The following is a 23,002-nucleotide window of genomic DNA, read 5'->3' as shown; positions in this document are numbered from 1 at the left end:
CATCGGGTATCTAAGCACCGCCCTGCGTTTACCTCAGTTACCAGCTGATCGCTGGTCTCCCGCCGGCCAGCAGGAGACCAGCGATCAAAGAAATGTCCAGGGCTTTCCTACAGCGATCAGCGATACCGGCAGGGGGCCGGTCGCTGTCACACACATGGCGGTCTCGCTGGTGAGATCACTGTTGTATGATCACTATGTGTGACGGGGCCCTTAGAGCAGAAATCATACGCACCCGATTCTGGATGCTATCTTAGGAATCTGGTTGAAATTTTCTAGATTAAAAAGAAAAGAGGATAGGACTTCCTCCTTCAAAAATGTTCCTTTTAAATTGCTAGCTGACATATGCCAATTCTCTCTGCCCAGTGTCTGGTCTGATCGGAAAGTAGCAAAAATAGGGGATATATGGGATGGTTCTCAGGTGGCTTCATTTTCCGAGATAAAGGAGAAGTTTCATATACCCTCTGACGAGTTATTGACTTATCAGATTGTAAAGGATATTCTCCATTAATTATTACGCAAAAAGTCTTTGAATCTAGATGTCGTAGTCTCTTTGCTTGGTAACATTAACTCTAGGACTAAATGGTCTCTTAGAAACATTTACTCCCGACTCAATGGAGACATTACTTTCTCCAAACATACCTATATGGAACGGTGGGAGGCGGACTTAAGAATGACTTTTAGTCTAGAGCAATGGGAATATGCTATAGATCACTCATATAGATCTACTGCATCCATGGCCTTGATGGAAACTTATTACAAGGTATTAGTCAGATGGTACTATACCCCAGCGAGATTAGCCCATATAAGTCAGGATGCTTCTTCTTTAGGTTGGAGGGATTGCCATTTACCGGGGAACCTTTATCACATTTTTTGGATTTGTCCTAAATTGAAATTGTTATGGTTGGAGGTTAAAGCTCATGTGGCCAAGCTATCACCAGTCAGCATTAATGTTACGCCCCAGATGGTTCTGTTATCAATGGACATGGAACAGGTGGATGCTTCCATAGAGTATGTGTTGTTGCACATGTTTACTACGGTTAAAAACCTAATAGCTCTTTGGTGGAGGAAGCCTGATGCACCACCTTTTCCACCAGTGTTGACACTTTAGCCAGATAGAAGAAAGAATTGCTCTCCATAACAATGGCTTGTCCAAATATCATCTGAAATGGGCTGCTTGGAATTCTAGATGTAAACTTGTTCTCCCTCTGGAAACAGTCTCATTTTATGCATTAAGTCTGGAACATATTGTGTCAATTTCTGTATCATTGTGGAGTTCTCTGTTTCTTATTTCCTTTCCCTTACCCCTTGTTACTCCTTCTTTCCCTTGTGAATTATAAAAATTTAATAAAATATTATTTGAAAAGGAAACAAAATTGAACCTAGTAAAAAACAGGGACCATCTAGCTTGTCTAGGGTTGAGACATGTAGCCGATTGAAGATATGAGAGGTTCGTATAGTCCGTGATAACAGTTATAGGATGGACAGCCCCCTCCAACCAATGTCGCCATTCCTCAAATGCCAATTTAATCGTCGAAAGTTCCCTATTGCCCACGTCATAATTTCTCTCAGCCGAAGACAATTTCTTAGAAAAGAAAGCGCATGGATGCCATTTACCAGGGGACGAACTCTGAGACAGCACAGCACCAACCCCCACCTCCGATGCATCAACCTCTGCAACAAAGGGTTGGGAAACCTCGGGTTGACTAAGTATAGGGGCCATGGCAAAACAGCTCATCATTGAGGAAAAAGCCTGCAGGGCGCATCCGACCATTTGGAATAATCAGACCCATTCCTTGTCATATCAGTGAGGGGTTTCACAACTACCCAATAATTTTGGATGAATTTCCAGTAAAAATTAGCAGAGTCCAGAAAACGTTGTAGAGACTTAGGTTCTTGGGACGGTCCCAATCAAGGACATCATGGATCTTCTCCGGATCCATCCGAAAACCCAAAGATGACAACAGGTGCCCCGAAAACGGATCCTCCTGGACGACGAAAACACATTTTTCTAGTTTGGCGTAAAGCTTGTTATCCCTTAATATTTGCAGCACCTGTTTAACATGCGCCCAATGTGTCTCAAAATTTGGTGAGTAACCCAAAATATCATCCAGAAAGCCCACCAAAAACCTGCCCCTTAAATGATGGAAAATATCATTAATGAAATGCTGGAACATCGCAGGTGCATTGGTCAGACTGAAAGACGTAACCAGACTCTCGAAATGCCCCTCAGGGGGTATTGAACGTCGTTTTCCATTCATCCCCTTCTCTGATTATAACCAGGTTGTAGGCCACACTTAAATCCAATTTGGAGAACACCTTAGCCCCCACGACCTGGCTGAACAGATCCAGAATCAGAGGAAGAGGGTATGGATCTTGGATGGTAATCTGATTTAATTCCCAGAAATCTAAACAGGGACGTAGACCGCCATCTTTTTTCTTCACAAAGAAGAACCCTGCTGCCATGGGTGAATATGAGGGTCGGATATGTCCCTTCTCCAGACTTTCCGCAATGAAATCCTTCATGGCTCGTCTCTCAGGGCCAGAGAGATTATATAGTCTGGACTTTGGAATTTTAGCTCCAGGGGTCAGATTAATAGGACAGTCATATGTTTGGCGAAGAGGCAAATCTTGACACCCCCTCTCAGAAAAAACGTCCTCAAAACCCGACAGAAATACAGGTAAGGTGTCACGTCGGCGTCAGACTCAGGGCCTGCTGTTCCGGCTTTAGTCACTAGGAGGCACCGGACTGGCACGTCGCCGCCAGACTCGGGACCTGCTGTTCCGGCCTCGGCCACTAGGAGGCGCCGGTCTGCAACTTCGCAGTCGGACTCAGGGCCTGCTGTTCCGGCTTTAGTCACTAGGAGGCGCCGGACTGGCACGTCGCTGCCAGACTTGGGGCCTGCTGTTCCGGCCTCGGCCACTAGGAGGCGCTGGACGGCCACTTCCCCGTCAGACTCAGGGACAGCTGTTCCTGCCTCGGCCACTGGGAGGCACCATGGTTCGCCCATGAGTGATGGTGGTGACAGAGAAGGGGCTCCTGCGCAGGCATATGGTGGGCGCAGGCTCTGCCCCTGTGTCAGTCGTCAGGGGGTTACTGCATCACCATCTGGCCTAGTCCTGGGGGCGGTCCTAATGACATAATCAGTCCGGGAACCTGTGAGGGATGACCTGATCCCTCAAATACCTTGGGACTGGTCTGACAAGCCGCCAGATATAGTCTTGGTTTCCCCAGTGTGCTAGTTTATTTGCTATCTTTGATTCTGACCTTAGCCTGGATTTCTGACTCTGCTCCTGCCTAACGATTTTGTACCTCTGCCTCCCTCCCGGTTTATGACTCTGACCTTGGCCTGGATTTGACTCTGCTATTGTCTGCCGTTTTTGTACCTTTGCTGCCCGCCTGGTTAAGCCTCGGACTCCTGACTACGCTTTTGGTCCCGCATTTTAATCCCTCTCTGGCGACCGTTCTGCTCTGGTCCGCAGCTCATGTTCAGATAGCGCCTCCTGGGCTCTGCTGTAAATCCAGATCCCTGTATAAGGGTAAAGGGTCTCGAGGTTGCTCGGGGTGCTGTCTTACTGCAGCCCAGACTTGCAGACGGACGTCACATAAGGTTTCTGTAGAGATTGTAGAAAGGGAAATATTAAAATAGTTCTCCTGGCAGTAATCCCCCCACTCAACGATCTCCCTGGCTTGCCAATCCACCAACAGATTATGTCTCACCATTCAGGGAATCATAGAATCGTAGAGTTGGAAGGGACTGTGATGAAGAAAGCAGGATTTAGTGCTCCAATGTTGAATAGCAAGGCCTTTTAGTATGATAATGAAAGAAGGCCAAAACAGAACTTCAAAGTTTGAGTGGGAGCCACGCCAGCATGGAGCAGGAAGGAGCCTGGGGGGCTTCAATTAGAATATACCTGTCAGCTAGACACAGAAATACACATCCATTGTCTCTCCCAGCCACTCCGGCTCCATCCTAGGATCATGGATTTTGAGCGCACCTTTCGAGTTATAGACTCATAAAAAATATCCGCGTGACCCTGAGGAAATCGCGCATCTGGCACATCCTGAGGTGGTGTCCCCTCAAGACTTGGTGCCTGGGAAAACCCTTTCCGTCTCCGGAATTGGAGGCGTTGAACTGGCGCTGCACGTCGCCAAGGTGTTTTTGGACTGGGGCGCCGGGAGGGGAATGCGGGAGGTGGGAGTAACGCCAAATATTCCTGCCAATGTGTTGCTTGGGACTGATTTGGGGCAGCTAGTGTCTCAGTATGTGGCCACTGAACCCCCAAGTCCGGCTCCCCAAGAATGTCATGACTCTACTGTGAATGCTAATGTTAATGTGTTGAATGTGCCTCCAACAGTGGAGTAGGGAGTGAAACCTGATGGTAAGACATGCACTGACACTACACACCCAGGGCTCACAGTGAGGACAGGGGAGAGCTCAGAGGTGGAGGGAAGGGCTGCTATGGGCAGTGTAGGGCCCCTAAGTGAATCCAGCCTGCTGAGTCAAGGGCCTCTGCAGAAAGAGGAACAGGCCATGGGGGGAGGGGGTGACCCGGGAGAGGAGCCACCAGGTAAGACCCCAGGGCAGGAGTTCCCCGCATCCGGGATGTCAGGAGGCCAGGAAAGTCTGCCTGACCTGGCAACTTGGTCAGGGGCCGAGGGGAAGCAGGTGCTACCTGTGGTCTCAGCGGTCGTGGCCGCTGTTACCAGGAGTAGGAGCGCTGGAGCCCAAGGAGCCTCACGGAGGTCCGACGGTTTCCCCTTCTCCGACCGAGTGGCTGCTGAGTCAGACAGCGGCCAGGAGACAGATCCCGGGGAGCTGACAGACGATGTGGCTGTTTCGTAAATTCTTGCCACATCGAGTCAGGGATTTCAGGCAGCGTTGGAAGCTGACGCTAGCCTGAAAGCTCTCAAGGAGCAGGCGGCACAGCCTTCCCTGGAGTCCGACCGCGAGCGAGTGGTCTGGGACTAGGGAATTGTTGCGGATTGCACACGAGATTCCCATGGCCGGACACCTAGGGATCACTAAAACCAGGGTCAGGCTAGCTCAGCATTTTCTACTGGCCGGGAATGAGGACCGAGGTGATTGCCTACTGCCGTTCGTGTGACACCTGTTAGAGGGTGGGGAAGATGGGGCAGCGCCCCAAAGCCCCACTGGTAACTCTGCCCATCATCGAAGAGCCTTTCTCGTAGGTGACTGTGGGTCTCATTGGACCTCTGTCTACTCCCAGCCGCTCTGGGAAATGCTTCATACTAATGGTAGTGGACTATGCCACCCGGTACCCAGAAGCGGTAGCTTTGTCGTCCATTTGTGCCGACAAAGTGGCCACTGCCTTACTGGAGATTTTCTCCAGAGTGGGGTTTCCCCAGGAAATGCTCACCGATCAAGGGACCCAGTTCAAGTCGCAGCTGATGGAGTCTCTCTGTAAGCAGATACAGGTGCAACATCTGGTAGCCAGCCCATACCACCCACAGACGAATGGCCTGTGTGAGCGGTTCAATGGCACCTTAAAGCAGATGCTGAAGATGTTGGTCGACGCCCACGGGAGAGACTGGGAGCGGTATCTCTCACACCTGCTGTTTGCCTACCGGGAGGTCCCACAGGCCTCAACAGGGTTCTCCCCCTTTTGAGCTCTTGTACGAGCGACATGTACGGGTGCCCCTTGCTCTGGTGAAGGAAGCATGGGAAGGGGATTTGGCCACCCCTGGAGTGTCGGTCATTGAGTATGTCGTGCGCTTCCGGGACAGAATGATGGCCTTGACACGGCTTGTGCATGACAATATGGCCCAAGCCCAGGCTGACCAGAAGCGGTGGTACAACCAGAATGCTTGTGAGTGGACCTACCAGGTAGGTCAAAAGGTGTGGGTACTGGTCCCCGTACCTCAAAACAAGCTTCAGGCGGCCTGGGAGGGTCCATACCTCGTGCACCAGCGGCTCAACGCTGTCACCTATCTGGTCACCCTGGACCACGCCCGTGTAAGGAGGAAGGCCTTCCACGTGATCATGATGAAGGCCCATCATGAGTGGGAGGCTTGTGTCCACCCAGTGTGCAACCTTCCCGAGGAAGGAGAGGTAGAAACCCTCCTGGATCTGCTCACCCAAGCCAAGGCGGGTGGATCCATCGAGGATGTGGCGTTGACCACCAGCTCTCGGAGGACCAACGTTCCCAGCTGGGGGTCACCCTACGCCCCTTTCGGGAGCTGTTCAGCAGCCTGCCCGGAAGGACTGAGACAGCCATTCATGACGTGGACACCGGCAATCACCCTTGTTTTCTCCCCTACCTTTTAGAAGATAAAGTTGTCAGCAAGAGAGAATTTCCTTGACCAGTTAGTTTTGCCTGAGAGAGATTCTCAACAAATGTCACGATAGTTGAAATCTCCCATGACATCTATGTCATATTTTTTGGAGAACTTGGCCATTTGATGCATAAAGAGGTCATCCATATCTTCAGCTTGCACAGGCGGTCTTTAGTAAATGCCTACAATGGTGTCCTTTCCATTGTTCTGTCCTTGTATTCTTACCCAAACAGTTTCCACAGAACTTCCAGTCTCTACAGAACTCCCAGTCTCTGAAGCTTGGATCTCTGTGCAGATATACGCGTTTTGTAACATACAATGCGACACCTCCTCCTCGTTTATCAAGTCTGTTTCTTGCAAATAAGTTGTATCCTTCTAGCCTTGTATTCCAATCATGTGCATTGTCCCACCAAGTTTCAGTGATTCCAAGAAGAACCAATACAATTGGGTGGGAAGACTGTCCAGGACATAGCATGGAATTATCTCACAATGAACCGACCCCACCCTCAGTCTGACATTTTGTACAATCTGAGTCAGAGCTTTCTGTGAAAGTAGCGCTGAGTCAATGGCGAAGATGGGAATGGGCTTAGCTAAGTACAGCAAGCAAGTCCATGAGTTGTAGCAAACTCCGCATCAACTATGCTGACTCCAGCTCCACTGTCAACAAACAATAAATCTCAGTTTTGCTCTCCAGCACCACCTCTGCTGTCAGGACAAACTGGGAACTGCAGGTTGATGATAAATGCACCCCTTGCTTATTCAACTCCAGACTACCAAGGGTTAAGAGTCTCCTTTTGCTTAGTCATCAAAGAATTGGCCCCAATAAAATGTCACTTTTTTCCACAAAAAAACCACACTTCTTTTTGCGAATCTCCGAGGAAATGTACGATGCAGAGGCACCTCCTAACTGCATGGGCTCCTCCACCTTCTCCAGATCGTGTGGCAGCGAGAGACCAGCGATCAGCGACGCTGGATGCTGGTTTCCAATGTAAACAGCGGGTATCCAAGAGCGCGGCTCTTAGATACCCGCTGTTTACCTTGGAAGCCAGCTTGCTCGCTGCTCATGATCACTGGAGGGGCTGTCTAACGATGTCCCAGCGATCCCATCCATGTTGGATCGTTGGTGGGATCGCCGGGACATCGTTATGTGTAATGGGGCCTTTAGAAGGAGTCAGATCTTTGGTGGACTCACCTTGTTTGCCTGTGGTCACATGCTGTGGAAGAACCAGTAATGTCTGCTCTTTCCTCATTTAAAGGGGTTTTCCCATGAAAAAATCTAATTTTAATCAATAGATCTTGGAATAATAATGATTTCCACAACTGGATGTGATTTTAAATAAAATGTTCCTGCTGTGTGCTGTTTAATGGTCGTGTCCGACCGTACAGGAAGATGGTCTGATTATACCACATCTCCTGGGCAGGGGAGGATGCAAAAGAGAGTAAACAGCACAGGAGCGCAAATGATTCTCTCTTTGAAGTAAAACATGGTTTAAAAAAATAGCAGGGAAATGCTTTACCTCACACAAAGTATCAGCTGTGATTCTCAGCTGTGATGTCTGTATCTTCTCTTTTGCCTCCTCCCTGCCCAGGAGATGTGGTATGATCAGACCATCTCCCTGCATGGTCGGACACGACCATTACACAGGGCAGCAGGGGCACGTTTATTATCTCAGCACAGGAACATTTTATGTAATCACATCTAAATGTGGAAATTATTATTATTCCAGGATCTATTGATTAAAATCCACCTTTGTTTATGAGAAAACCCCTTTACGTTTGCACCGGTGTTCAGGGAATGCCAGTAATAGTTCACTATCCAGGTCTGGAGAGGTGGACACCTCATGCATGTTATGTGTTATTTCTAAAGTTGTTGTGAGCGGTGTTTGCTTAACCCTTTCCTTTTCTCCTAGGTGTTTTTATACTTCTTTGTGGCTTCTCGGGCTGTACACTTTATATCCCTCCGTGTATTTCCCTGAGTGTTGTGTGATTGGGCTTCCATTTTTGCCCTGTCTGTCTTATGTACTTCCCCAGACACGTTCCACACTTACTCCGGCATCTCCACCTTCTGGTGTAATTCTGGGACAGGGCTTGCCGGGGAGGACCGCTACCTAGGTGGCCACACCGTGACAAGAACACATGTGAGAGACTATAAGAGAAAAGTCAAACAGCTGCACTCTCAATTCGTGTTGCTAGTGATTATTTAATAAGTAGAAAGTTGACACCATGCACATTGATTTTTGATGCAGAAGGCACAGAATCAAGAACCGTAAGGGACGTTTCGACTCTTGGAAGAGTCTTTTTCACACAACGCTGAAAAATAAGTGAACACCAACCATATGGCATAAACAATGTGGTAGATTCAAGAGAAAAGAAAAAAATGGCGAGAAAATCAGCACAGAAATTCGTAAAATATATCCTACAATAAGAATGTTTGCAATAAAAAATCATAAAAAACATACGAAAAAAACAAAATATTTGGGAAGAGGGATGGGGAGGAAAGGAAAAGACAAAGGAGCTTACTGAAAAGAGACATGGAACAAAAAGCCATGATGCATGACTGATTCAGGATGGCCCAAAAGAGCATTGATGTGCAATCTACCATTCAACATTTTGGGGTCACCCAGACAATTGTTTTCCATGAAAACTCAAACTTTTATTAATCAGATGAGTTGTCAAATGAATGTAAGATCTCGTCCAGACACTGACAAGGTTCAAAAAAAAGACTTTTATCTGAAATAATAATTTTCTCCTTCAGACTTTGCTTTCGTCACAGAGTAATAATAATAATAATCTTTATATAGCGCCAACATATTCCGCAGCGCTTTACAGTTTAACAGTTTCAGACACAAGTCATAAGTGACAACGTTCACAATACAATAAAGCCCAATCAGCCGCCCCTGCTGGTGAGCGCTGACCCTCTACAGTGAGGGGGGAGATACAGAGGACAGGGGCGTATATACAGTGGTGTATTTACAATGATGGTCCGGCCATCCGGAGGGAGTGCGGAATGGATGGAGATAGTGAGTGGGCTACACACGCACACTTACACAAAGAATGACTGTGATTAGTGAACGTGAGAGCCCGCTCTGAACAAATGTGTTTTGAGGGAACGCCTGAAACTATGCAAATTGTGGATAGTCCTAATTTCTTGGGCTAGAGCATTCCAGAGGATTGGCACAGCGCAGGAGAAGTCCTGGAGTCATGAGTGGGAGGTGCAGATTAGTGCAGAGGTTAGTTGAAGGTCGTTTGCAGAGCGCAGCGGTCGGTTAGGCCTATAGCTACTACAAGAGTTGGGGTCTTTCCCTGGTTTGGGGATGACTGCAACATGTGCCGTTGTGCAATGGGGAGGAAACATAATGCTCCTTTGCAGCAATTCCAGCATTGCAGACCTTTGGCATTCGAGCAGTTAATTTGCTGAGGTAATCTGGAGACATTTCGCTCCATGCTTCCAGAAGCCCCTCCACAAGTTGGCTTGGCTTGAAGGGCACTTCTTGCGTACCATACGGTCAAGCTGCTCCTGTTGTAGGATGAAATTGGCTCCAATCAAGCGCTGTCCACAGGGTATGGCATGGCGCTGCAAAATGGAGTGATAGCCTTCCTTATTCACAATCCCTTTTACCTTGTACAAATCTCCCACTTTACCAGCACCAAAGCAACCCCAGACCATCACATTACCTCCACCATGCTTGACAGATGGCATCAGGCTCTCTTCCTGCATCTTTTCCGTTGTTCTGTGTCTCACAAATGTTCTTCTGTGTGATCCAAACACTTCAAACTTGGATTCGTCTGTCCATAACACTTTTTTCCAATCTTCCTCTGTCCAATGTCTGTGTTCTTTTGCCCATATTAATCTTTTCCTTTTATTAGCCAGTCTCAGATATGGCTTTTTCTTTGTCACTCTGCCCTGAAGGCCAGCATCCCTGAGTCGCCTCTTCCCTGTAGACGTTGACACTGGCGTTTTGCGTGTACTATTTAACGAAGCTGCCAGTTGAGGATCTATGAGGCGTCGATTTCTCAAACTACAGACTCTAATGTACTTGTCTTGTTGCTCAGTTGTGCAGCGGGGCCTCCCACTTCTCTTTCTACTCTGGTTAGAGCCTGTTTGTGCTCTCCTCTGAAGGGAGTAGTACACATTGTTGTAGGAAATCTTCAGTTTCTTGGCAATCTCTCGCATGGAATAGCCTTCATTTCTAAGAACAAGAATAGACTGTCGAGTTTTACATGAAAGTTCTATTTTTCAGGCCATTTTGAGAGTTTAATGGAACCAACAAATGTAATGCTCCAGATTCTCAACTAGCTCAGAGGAAGGTCAGGTTTATAGCTTCTCTAATCAGCCAAACTGTTTTCAGCTGTGCTAACATACTTGCACAAGGGTTTTCAAGGGTATTCTAACCATCCATTAGCGTTCTTACAGTTAGCAAACTCAAAGTACCATAAGAACACTGGAGTGATGGTTTTTGGAAATGGGCCTCAATACATCAAAATTAGCAAGTGATCTACTTGCCGGAAAATATAGATAAGCAGCAAGCTAGTACCGAATGATTAACACAATTAAAACAAATCTACTTTTTTTGAACCTATTAAAAAGGAATATATCCTAATAAAAGTGCACGTGACATAGACAGACAAACAAATTGAAGACTATCCCAAAGCTATAAAAATAGTCCTAAACTGAACCCCAATGATCTCCTTATAAGCACACTACTATTGTGAAAACCCCTATCTTATATTCAGGGGCAATGAAACCAGTCCCTCTGAACCAGGCTCTCACACTTATTAAACGATCATTGAAGCCAGAAATCCCATTTCTCATTAATCATACAGAGATGAATATGAGAGTTGTCCATGATATAGCACAAGCTCAATACGAGCCACAGAAGAGTACATCCCCTTAATTCATAGAGGGCACCAAGATTCATACACACTCTAGCAGCAATATTTTGACTTAAATATTCAAAATGGCATCTCTTGCAAACTGAGGCACATTACATAATAACTGGTATCTTCCCATTCGGGCATACTGTACATCAAAATTTCTACCCTCTAATTTTCCAGAGTTTGCATACATGGCATATACAAAGGAAGGAATCACTGGGGGATTAAACCACTTAATGCACAGGCGCAGGGCGAAGTAGCATCACCGGTTTTCTAACGGACCGCCCATTACGTTCATTGCGCAGACGCAGGTTCAAACAGCGTCACTATACAACTAATCCAATTATCGCGCAAGCGCAGGGCGTAGCGACATTATCCATCTTGATCTATTTACCGCGCAGGTGCGGGGCGAAGAGGCATAACCGATCTATCGGCCCGCCCACTACATTCATCGCACAGGCACAAATTCCAACGACGTCAACAAAAAAAACTAATCCAATTAGTGCAGGCGCAGGGCGAAGCAATCTCATCAATCTTATGTCAATCGGCCCAATGCACTTCTGGCGCAAGCGCAGAGCCAAACATCGTCATAAAAGGACCACTACACCCAACACAAGGGCGCAGGGAAAGATGGCACGGGACTATGGGATGGATGATATGTATGATAGGTATATGGGCACGGGACTATGGGATGGAGGATATGTATGATGGGTATATGGGCATGGGACTATGTGATGGAGGATATGTATGATGGGTATATGGGCACTCGACTATGGGATGGAGGATATGTATGATGGGTATATGGGCACTGGACTATGGGATGGAGGATGTGTGATGGGTATATGGGCACTGGACTATGGGATGGTGCATATGTATGATGGGTATATGGGCATGGGACTATGGGATGGAGGATGTGTGATGGGTATATGGGCGCTAGACTATGGGATGGAGGATATGTATGATGGGTATATGGGCACTGGACTATGGGATGGAGGATGTGTGATGGGTATATGGGCACTGGACTATGGGATGGTGGATATGTATGATGGGTATATGGGCACTGGACTATGGGATGGAGGATGTGTGATGGGTATATGGGCGCTAGACTATGGGATGGAGGATATGTATGACAGGTATATGGGCATGGGACTATGGGATGGAGGATGTGTGATGGGTATATGGGCGCTAGACTATGAGATGAAGGATATATGATGGGTATATGGGCACTGGACTATGGGATGGAGGATATGTATGATGGGTATATGGGCACGGGACTATGGGATGGAGGATGTGTGATGGGTATATGGGCACGGGACTATGGGATGGAGGATATGTATGATGGGTATATGGGCACTGGACTATGGGATGGAGGATATGTATGATGGGTATATGGGCACAGGACTATGGGATGGAGGATATGTATGATGGGTATATGGGCACGGGACTATGGGATGGAGGATGTGTGATGGGTATATGGGCATGGGACTGTGGGATGGAGGATATGTATGATGAGTATATGGGCATGGGACTATGGGATGGAGGATATGTATGATGGGTATATGGGCATGGGACTATGGGATGGAGGATATGTATGATGGTTATATGGGCATGGGACTATGGGATGGAGGATGTGTGATGGGTATATGGGCATGGGACTATGGGATGGAGGATGTGTGATGGGTATATGGGCACTGGACTATGGGATGGAGGATATGTATGATGGGTATATGGGCATGGGACTATGGGATGGAGGATATGTATGATGGGTATATGGGCATGGGACTATGGGATGGAGGATGTGTGATGAGTATATGGGCACGGGACTATGGGATGGAGGATATGTATGATGGGTATATGGGCACGGGACTATGGGATGTGTCAGTGCTGAATAGGTGTTGCAGATAGAATTCAGAGGACACAGCTGGGTGCAGTTCCAAAGCTTTACTCACAGTTCTGGTGTGCACGGATGCCCGCTTGATGCTGCATCCTCCAGGTGAGGGATCCAGCAAACTCCCAGGCAGATGGAGAACACCTTTCCAGAACTCCCTTCATTTCCTGGCCGTCTCCCTGTGCTGATTTCCTCTCTCCTGTCCAGCACCTTCACAAGCAGTGTCCCAAGCCAGCAGATTCGGATCTTGGCGGGAATAACCTCTAGGTCCCTGGATCCTATGTGTCTGCCTTTTCAGCGATGTATATGTGGATTTGGCTGCAGCACTTGCAATGCTCGGAGCCTCTGGTTTATCTAGCTGAGTCCGTTGTCCAATCCACTAGTTTTAGGGCCAGTCCCTATACTGCGACCTGATCCCTCCACATGACGTCAGCCGGCGTGGAACGAGCCCCACGGACAGTATGGTCGCTGTACTGTGCCTCTAGGATCCCTTCCCTCTGTCTCTTTCCTTCGCTTCACACCTGTTACTTTGACTTTCTCCTCACATTCTCCTCTGACTTAGATCTGTTTCACACATCCGTTTGTCACCATCAGTCAAGATCTGCCGATTTGCAAAAATAACGGATCCGCCATTTTTCTTGGCGGATCCGTTTTTTTCCCCATTGACTTGCATTATCAGCGGATCTTGACGGATGGTCATCCGTTTGATCCGTTTTTTTACGGATCCGCCAACATTTTTGCGTCCACTGAGCGGACAGGACGGACAATGAAGCGTTTTTTTCGCTGCCGGATCCGCATTTTCAATTGCACATGCCCGGAAGAAGTGCCTTTGTCGTAATTTTAACCCCCAAATCCTTTCTGGCAGCTGCATAAAATCTCTCTTTCCTTTAAAATTCTTTCTTCGCCAGATCCGTTAAAACAACGGTCCGGTGGCAAACGTTGAGGTCAGTACAGGAACGGATCCGCTTTCCGCCATTTTAGCGGATTTTAACTGACACTAAAAACTGATGGGTGAAACAGGCCTTACACTCTCTTCTCCTCTCATCCTACTAGCTCCACCCACCTCCCAACACCCTTTAACACCCAGACAGGGTTGAGATCCTCATCCCATGGGGTCCATCCAGATGCCCTGCTGCTATAGGGTGTGTGTTGGTTGCAGGTGTTAGAGTACTGTCAGGTGCCTCCACATGACCTGGGAAGTGGGATACCACACCTCTGGTCGAGGTGCAGTACCTCTGTGGCGACTGAGCCCTCCGAGGCGCCACACACGGTGTCAGCTTTCTACTTATTTATATATTCACTAGCAGCATGAATTGAGAGTGCAGCTGTTTGACTTTTCTCTAACATTAGCCTGCACCTCGTCTTCCTCTTAATCTGTTCGCGCCTCCTTATTCTTTCTGACATATGAGAGACTGACATGTGGTTGGGCTCTTAGTTGTTGGTCTGAACATGTAAGTTTAAGAGTCTACAAAGCATTTAGAAGCCTCAAATGTCCAGAATGTTTGTGAAGCATTGGGCCACCAGGAACCACCAGGAGGGCGAGGGGTACCTGACGACACATTTTCTGTTTTTCAGCCCTCGGATTTATACCCATGTCTGACGGTGTCACTGATTGAAGATAAGCCTTTATTCGTCCGCCTCTTCCTCGAGCGTGGAGTCAGTTTGTCAGAATTTGTCACTTGGGACGCCCTCACACACCTGTACAACAATACAGACCCATCCAGTCTGATTCACAGCAAGCTGGAGAGAATTGAGAAGGGGGAGGGATCAAGAGAAAAGGTTAAAGCCACCATCGAGCTGCACCATGTATCCCGCGTCCTGCAGGAGATTTTGGGAGATCTCTCTGAACCTCTATATCCAGAAGGAAAACATCACAAAACGCACAATCTGGGACATGTCAACGTCAAGGTAATATTCCTGCCATTGTGTACTGCATATAGATGTCAGAAGACATCCGCAATGACTTCTACTATGTCCAGGAGAAGGATGACTGGCTCTGGATTCCGATATGATCAGCTTGGGATCTCTTTTATTTCAAGGTGAACTAGGATTCATCACTTTGGCCGAATTTTCCTCATTGTGTCCATCTTCCATTTCAGATGAATGGTAAAGTGTCTGTGATGAGAAAATGTGAGAATTATCAGCAGCTTGAGCACCCGGTGCGTGATCTTCTCATATGGTGCATCGTCCAGAACCGGAAGGAACTTGCAGATATAATCTGGAATTTGGTAAATTCTCCTTTGCTCCACCTTGCTCTAATCTCTGCTTGTCACTGTTCTGCTAGTATTGGCAGATAGATTCACACCTCTGCCATAATCTTGTACGTGGACCACAGATTAGGTTTGGGAACACTAATGAACCTCATATATGTTGGGTTCAGAAACTCATACTCACGCAGTTCTCTTTTTTTTCCTGCAGACTCTGGATTGTGTTGCAGGGGCTTTGGCTTGTACTAAGATCCTAAAGTCCCTCTCCAAGGAAGAGGAGGACACGGAGAGCATACATGAGATGATGACCCTGGCAGACATATATGAGGAGAGGGCTGTAGGTGAGCAGAGGACTCTCACTGACCTGGCTTTGTCTGGTACCTCTCACTTTGAATCTTTTTGTCTTCGTTCAGGAGTATTTTCAGAATGTTATCGATATGATGAAAAGCGAGCAGAATTCCTCCTCATCCGAGTGTCTCCCATGTGGGGGAAAACCAGCGCTCTAGAACTTGCCCAGGAATCCCAAGCCCAGAACTTCATGTCTCAGGGTGGAGTGCAGGTGTGTTTGATTCAGCTCTGTGCAGGTGCCTCTGCATAAAAGATGGCAATGGTTGTAAGTGGCATTGTAATGGTCAGGAGCTGACAGGGAGTTGGAAAGGACAGAAGAGGTCAGAGGCTGCTTCTGATTAGAGATGAAAGAATTTGTTCAAAAAAAATTTGCCAATCTCAAATTTGGTACCAACACTACACATTCTGATTTGTGTTTGGATTCCCAAGCTTTTTTCCCGCAAAATCGTCAAAAGTGAGCCACTTTGTTAAATGATCGGATCCACTGAGGGCTCTTTCAGACGTCCGTGTTTCCAGTAGCAGATCAAGCTGCAAAATGTCCCGCACACGTGCACACTGATGACACACGGATGACATCCGTGTGTCATCAGTGCGACATTTACCGGCGCCTGGGAATCAGCGGTATTGTTCGTTCTGATCCCTGGTTCCAGGTACTGAAGAAGACAGCTTTCAACAGTTTCCCTTGTCCACAGCAATCAGCAATAGCAGGGGACAATGATAATAATAATAATAATAATAATAATAATAATAACAATAATACATTTTATTTTTATAGCGCCGACATATTCCGCAGCACTTTACATTTCAGAGGGGATTTGTACAGACAATAGACATTACAGCATAACAATAATCACATAGATCATAACAGATACCAAGAGGAGTGAGGGCCCTGCTCGCAAGCTTACAGTCTATGAGGAAAGAGGGAGACACGAAAGGTGGGTGGTAACAGTTGCTCTGATTGTATGGACCAGCCATAATGTTAAGTGTGTAACAGTACAGACACAGAGGGCTAATAGATGCATAAAGCATGTGGGAACATGATGCAGGGAACCTGGTTATGGTAAAACTTTTGGCTGTGCCACACAGGGATAGATTAGGTTAATGTGTTGGGGTGGTAGGCCAGTCTGAATAAATGCGTTTTCAGGGCACGCTTAAAATTGGGGACTAATCGTATTGACCTGGGAAGTGCATTCCAAAGAATTGGCGCAGCACATGTAAAGTCTTGGAGACGGGAGTAGGAGGTTCTGATTATTGAGGATGCTAACCTCAGGTCATCAGCAGAACGGAGGGTGCGGGTAGGGTGGTAGACTGAAACAAGGGAGGAGATGTAGGGTGGTGCTGAGCCATGGAGGGCTTTGTGGGTGAGGGTAATAAGTTTATACTGAATTCTGGAGTGGATGGGTAGCCAGTGTAATGACTGGCACAAGGTAGAGGCATCGGTGTAACGATTGGTGAGGAATATGATCCTGGCTGCAGCATTCAAAACAGATTGGAGAGGGGAGAGTTTGGTAAGAGGGAGACCGATTAGAAGAGAGTTACATTAGTCGAGACGAGAATGAATAAGAGAAACAGTAAGAGTTTTTGCAGAGTCAAAAGTAAGAAAAGGTCGAATTCCCAAAATGTTTTTGAGGTGCAGATGACAAGAGCGAGCCAGTGATCGGATGTGGGGGGCAAAGGAAAGCTCGGAGTCAAGTATGACCCCAAGACAGCGGGCATGTTACTGGGGAGTAATAGTGGAACCACACACAGAAATGGCAATGTCGGGTATAGGTACATTAGTAGCGGGAGGAAACACAAGGAGTTCGGTCTTTGACAGGTTCAGTTTCAGATATAGTGAGGACATGATATTAGACACAGCGTTTAGACAATCGCTGGTGTTTTCTAGAAAGGCAGGCGAGATGTCAGGAGAGGAAGCGCATAATTGGGTGTCATCAGCATAGAGATGGTACTGGAAACCAAATCTGCTGATTGCTTGACCAATAGGGGCAGTGTACAAAGAGAAGAGGACGGGACCTAGAACCGTTCCTTGAGGAACCCCAACAGTAAGGGGAAGATGAGAGGAGGAGGAACCAGCAAAAGATACAGTAAAGGAGCGGTCGGAGAGATAGGAGGAGAACCATGAGAGAACGGTGTCCTTGAGGCCAATGGAACGGAGCATAGTGAGGAGGAGCTGATGATCCACAGTGTCGAATGCTGCGGAGAGATCCAGGAGAATCAGCATGGAGTAATGACCATTCGATTTAGCTGTTAGTAGATCATTAGAGACTTTAGTGAGGGCAGTTTCAGTAGAGTGTAAAGAGCGGAAACCGGATTGGAGAGGGTCGAGAAGAGAGTTATCAGAGAGATAGTGTTGCGCCCCTGAGGCTTCAGTCATCACAGAGGTACTGCACCTCCTCCTGAGGTGTGGTGCCCCACCATCCAGGTAAGGTAGAGGTTCCTAACCACGCTCCAACACCTGCACCCCACACCACAAAGTAGTGTAGCAAAGCACCCATTGGTGGCTCCCTGCTTGGAACACGAAACGTGCTGGGAGGTGGGTGGAGCTTAGTTCACACAATAGAGCGGGAAGAGTTGAAAATTCGGTCATTCAGACAGATTCAGTCATGGAGACACATGCAGTCAGTCAGTGATTGAGGATGTAGAAGGACGGAGTGTGAGACAGAGAAGATCCTCAGGAGTGGGATGGAGGAAGGACGTGCTGCAGCAGGCCACAGTGACCTGGGTCTGCTGGCACAGGAAAGAGACAGAGAAAGGAAACTTGATTCTCCATAAGGAAGAAAGATTAGTACGGAACGTGAGGAGTAAAAGAGAACTGAGGATGTGGGTGAGAGGAGAACCCTTCCTAGAAGTTCTAGGTTCAAGGCCGGGGCCCAGTCCCCGAGGTTGTATGGATACTAATGGTCCTGCAGCAGACACCGGAGGAATAGAAGTTGTCACCGCTTTATTCCCACACAAGACTTGGGGGCACAACAGCATCAGAGGAGTGAGCCGGGACTTAGTAGCAAGAAGTCCCCGAAGCAGGCTACAGCTGTCTGCCGTACAAGTAGAGTTCTTAGGAACATCTGTTAGGAGGAAATCCAGTGTAACTCAGTACTAGGCGCTATAAGAGGAGACCTTCAGAAAAGCACACATGTTGGCGGAGTGTGGGAAAGGAGCATTCCATCTGACCTGGAGGTTGACTGAGCCACTGACCCGGAGGACACAGCACGGAGGCAGGCACCTGTATGAACAACAGACTGTGAGTAAAGCTTTGGAACTACATGCCCTGGTGTCCTCCACTTATTTCTGCGCCAACACACTGAGCCCTGCTACATCAGTGTGCCAAACCCTGCATCACCTACGCCTTCCCTGGTTCTCCCCATCTACTCTGCCCTGGGACCGCAGCTCCACCTGTGGGGAGCTTCAACACCTTTGCTGCACCACACCATCAGTCCCAGAGGATCTGCATGCAGCGTCGGCTTAACACCTCCCTTGCCGAACACCACAGGTGGCGTCACAAATCATTCATCTAAAAACTTTATTCCCATTTTACAATGGAGCCCCAGGGTGTTGGAGAAGGGATTTCTATGTCTCCTCGGGTATAGCTCATGAGGAGCTTTTAACCTAGGTACCTAGGATTGGGAGAAATAAAACGAGAGACACAGGTTCTTGTCTATCAAGTAAATCTCCTTTTTTAGGGAGGGGTCAGGTTGGACCCTTTATAGCAAATCAGAAGAGGAAATGGACAAATATGGACAATTCCGTAACATTGTGTAACAATTGGCAAAATACAGAAGAGGTTATACAATAATTGGCAAGAAAGATAAGTTATATAACGATATGTCAACTATATCATGAGTTATGAGATATTTAATTGGATGTGGCGGGAACTTGGTGGTTTTGGCAATTCCCCAATTTAACAATTCGTGGAACCATATCCTGTTAGTGCATTTTGGCCAAGAAGATATTTGGCCTCGACATATTTAGACATTATTCAAATATAGAAGAGCGGAATTTGGAGCTGACCACTGACAGAAGTATTCAACCACGTAGACAGATGATAACAATTAAAATGGTGTCATGGGTTACAAGACTTGTTTTTCTGATATTTTTCTAGGCTTTAGAGAACCAAGATTAACCATTTCTTTGACAAGGGCCACGGACCGGGTCGTAGCTGCCATGACAACTCCCACTGAAGAGCCACCGGCCCGGTACCGAGTTCCCCTTTGCCCTGGCGTCTGAGGGCGCCCCAATAGCGGATAAGATGGGTGTGGACCAGGCGTTCCAGGAGTTTAGAGGTGAAGGGAAGATTAGAGACAGGTCTATAGTTAGCGGCACAGTTTTGGTCGAGGGATGGTTTTTTAAGTAGTGGATGTATGATGGCATGCTTAAATGAGGAAGGAAAGATACTGGAAGAGAGAGAGGTTAAATATTTTAATTAGGTGAGTGGTGACAGCAGGGGAAAGGGACTGGAGCAGATGAGATGGAATGGGTCAGTGGTGCAAGTGGTTGGGCGAGAAGATGCAAGGAGCCTGCTTACTTCTTCTTCTGTGCCTGGTTCAAAATCAGAGAGTGAGCTAGATGCAGTGGGGGAGGGAGGACGGTGCATGGTATGAGGTGATTGGGAGATAATTTCCTGTCGGATATGGACAATTTTTTCTTTGAAGTAATTGGCCAGATCGGCAGCTCGGAGCTCCGTGGTTGGGGCCTGTACTCTTGGGTTGAGTAGAGAATGAAAAGTGTCAAAGAGACGTTTCGGGTTATTGGACAGTGAGGTGATGAGGGTGTTGAAATAGGTTTGTTTGGAGAGGTGAAGGGCAGTGTTGTATGTTCTAAGCATAAACTTATAATGGATGAAATCTTCGTGTAGGTTGAGAGAAGAGTAATATTAAACTGTTAAAGGGAATCTGTCACCTACTTTTAGCCCCATGAGCTGCTGCCATCGCCATCAGGGACTTATCTACAGCATTCTGACCATATGTGAGGTCAGCAAAGTGAGAGTTCTTAGTTTTCTGGCCAAAGCATAAAACAGGAATGTCCATCGTTGACAGTTATTCAGTTATTCAGAGCCGTAGAGACAGCTGAAACGCCTTGCTGGGGTACTGAATCATTTCTTTGGGAACTCTCCTCCCCTTTATCGACACGTAATACCTGTGACTGAGGTTTAGTAAGCTTTCGTATTTTTATGCCTTTTATTTTATACTTGTATTTTGTCTCTTTTGTAATATCTTTTGTATCTTTTGTAAACACTAACAAATTTTTTTCTGGAGTAAACTTATATATTTGCTAGCTTCGTTCTTCTTGCTCTTTGAGCGAAGCGCCATGTACTCCACACAAAACCACTTTACCAAATGGGTGTCCAACATACCAATAAGAGGTCGGTGGTGGCAGCATAGTTTTCGTATTTATGTGGGGAATTGAAGGTAACTGGATCGAGGTATATATATGTTCCAATCAGGAACATTCCATCACATCACTTGCCGCAATGTTCAACATAAATCAGAGCAGCTGCACTCATTTTCATATCCTCTGTCAATACCCTTATTGACCAGCAGGGTAAGGGGGCGCCAGAGAGCTGCAAAATGTTTTCGTAACAGGCGAACATCCGGAAGTTCACTGAACCAAACCGAACCTTAAAAGGTTCACTCATCTCCACTTCTGATCAATGTGAAGGGTGATGGGGCCTCTGTACCCACTAATGGGAGAACATGTGATGGAGAATAGCAGGTCACCTGGATCCATTAACAATAGGACATGGGATGGAGGATGACAGGGCCTCTGTACCCACTAATGGGAGAACATGGGATGGAGGATGACAGGGCCTCTGTACCCACTAAGGGGAGAACATGAGATGGAAGATGACAGGCCCTCTGTACCCATTAATGGTAGAGCATGGGATGGAGGATGACAGGGCCTCTGTACCCACTAATGGGAGAACATGGGATGGAAGATGACAGGGCCTCTGTACCCATTAATGGGAGAACATGGGATGGAGGATGACAGGGCCTCTGTACCCATTAATGGGAGAACATGAGATGGAAGATGACAGGGCCTCTGTACCCATTAATGGTAGAACATGGGATGGAGGATGACAGGGCCTTTGTACCCACTAATGGGAGAACATGTGATGGAGGATGACATGGCCTTTGTACGCACTATTGGGAGAACATGGGATGGAGGATGACAGCGCCTCTGTACCCATTAATGGGAGAACATGGGATGGAGAAAGACAGGGCCTCTGTACCCACTAATGGGAGAACATGTGATGGAGGATGACAGGGCCTCTGTACGCACTAATGGGAGAACATGGGATGGAGGATGACAGCGCCTCTGTACCCATTAATGGGAGAACATGGGATGGAGAAAGACAGGGCCTCTGTACACATTAATGGTAGAACATGGGATGGAGGATGACAGGGCCTCTGTACCCACTAATGGGAGAACATGGGATGGAGGATGACAGGGCCTCTGTACCCACTAACGGGAGAACATGGGATGGAGGATGACAGGGCCTCTGTACCCACTAATGGGAGAACATGGGATGGAGGATGACAGGGCCTCTGTACCCACTAACGGGAGAACATGGGATGGAGGATGACGGGGCCTCTGTACCCTCTAATGGGAGAACATGGGATGGAGGATGACGGGGCCTCTGTACCCTCTAATGGGAGAACATGGGATGAAGGATGACGGGGCCTCTGTACCCACTAATGGGAGTACATGGGATGGAGGATGACAGGGCCTCTGTACCCATTAATGGGAGAACATGTGATGGAGGATGACATGGCCTCTGTACCCACTAAGGGGAGAACATGGGATGGAGGATGACAGGGCCTCTGTACCCAATAATGGGAGAACATGGGATGGAGGATGACAGGGCCTCTGTACCCATTAATGGTAGAACATGGGATGGAGGATGACAGGGCCTCTGTACCCACTAATGGGAGAACATGGGATGGAGGATGACACGGTCTCTGTTCCCATTAATGGGAGAATATGGGATAGAGGATGAAAGGGCCTCTGTACCCACTGAAGGGATGAACAAGGGATGGAAGATGACATGGCCTCTGTACCCACTAATTGGAGAACATGGGATGGAGGATGACAGGGCCTCTGTACCCACTAATGGGAGAACATGGGATGGAGGATGACAGGACCTCTGTACCCACTAATGGGAGACCATGGGATGGAGGATGACGGGGCCTCTGTACCCATTAGTGGGAGAACATGAGATGGAGGATGATAGGGCCTCTGTACCCACTAATAGGAGAACATGGGACTGAGGATGACAGGGCCTCTGTACCCACTAATGGGAGAAAATGTGATGGAGGATGACAGGACCTCTGTACCCACTAATGGGAGAACATGGGATGGAGGATGACAGGGCCTCTGTACCCACTAATGGGAGAA

General features: G+C 47.6%; 1 protein-coding gene across 1 annotated transcript in view; it reads left to right on the top strand.

The window, feature by feature from the left end:
* Window positions 1-23,002, top strand: part of LOC141072548 (transient receptor potential cation channel subfamily M member 2-like) — a 493,704-nt gene that overhangs the window by 106,406 nt on the left and 364,296 nt on the right. The window contains exons 11-14 of the mRNA XM_073559813.1: window positions 14,634-14,966; window positions 15,158-15,286; window positions 15,477-15,606; window positions 15,679-15,824. Of these exons, the coding sequence (XP_073415914.1) occupies window positions 14,634-14,966; window positions 15,158-15,286; window positions 15,477-15,606; window positions 15,679-15,824 (738 nt within the window). The remainder of the gene's footprint in view (window positions 1-14,633; window positions 14,967-15,157; window positions 15,287-15,476; window positions 15,607-15,678; window positions 15,825-23,002) is intronic.

Source organism: Dendrobates tinctorius, unplaced genomic scaffold (genome assembly GCF_039654945.1).
Source record: "Dendrobates tinctorius isolate UK_male_01 unplaced genomic scaffold, ASM3965494v1 ptg000275l, whole genome shotgun sequence".
Taxonomy (NCBI): domain Eukaryota; kingdom Metazoa; phylum Chordata; class Amphibia; order Anura; family Dendrobatidae; genus Dendrobates; species Dendrobates tinctorius.
Note: the sequence above shows the minus strand (reverse complement) of the source record. Positions and strands in the feature narration are given on the sequence as shown.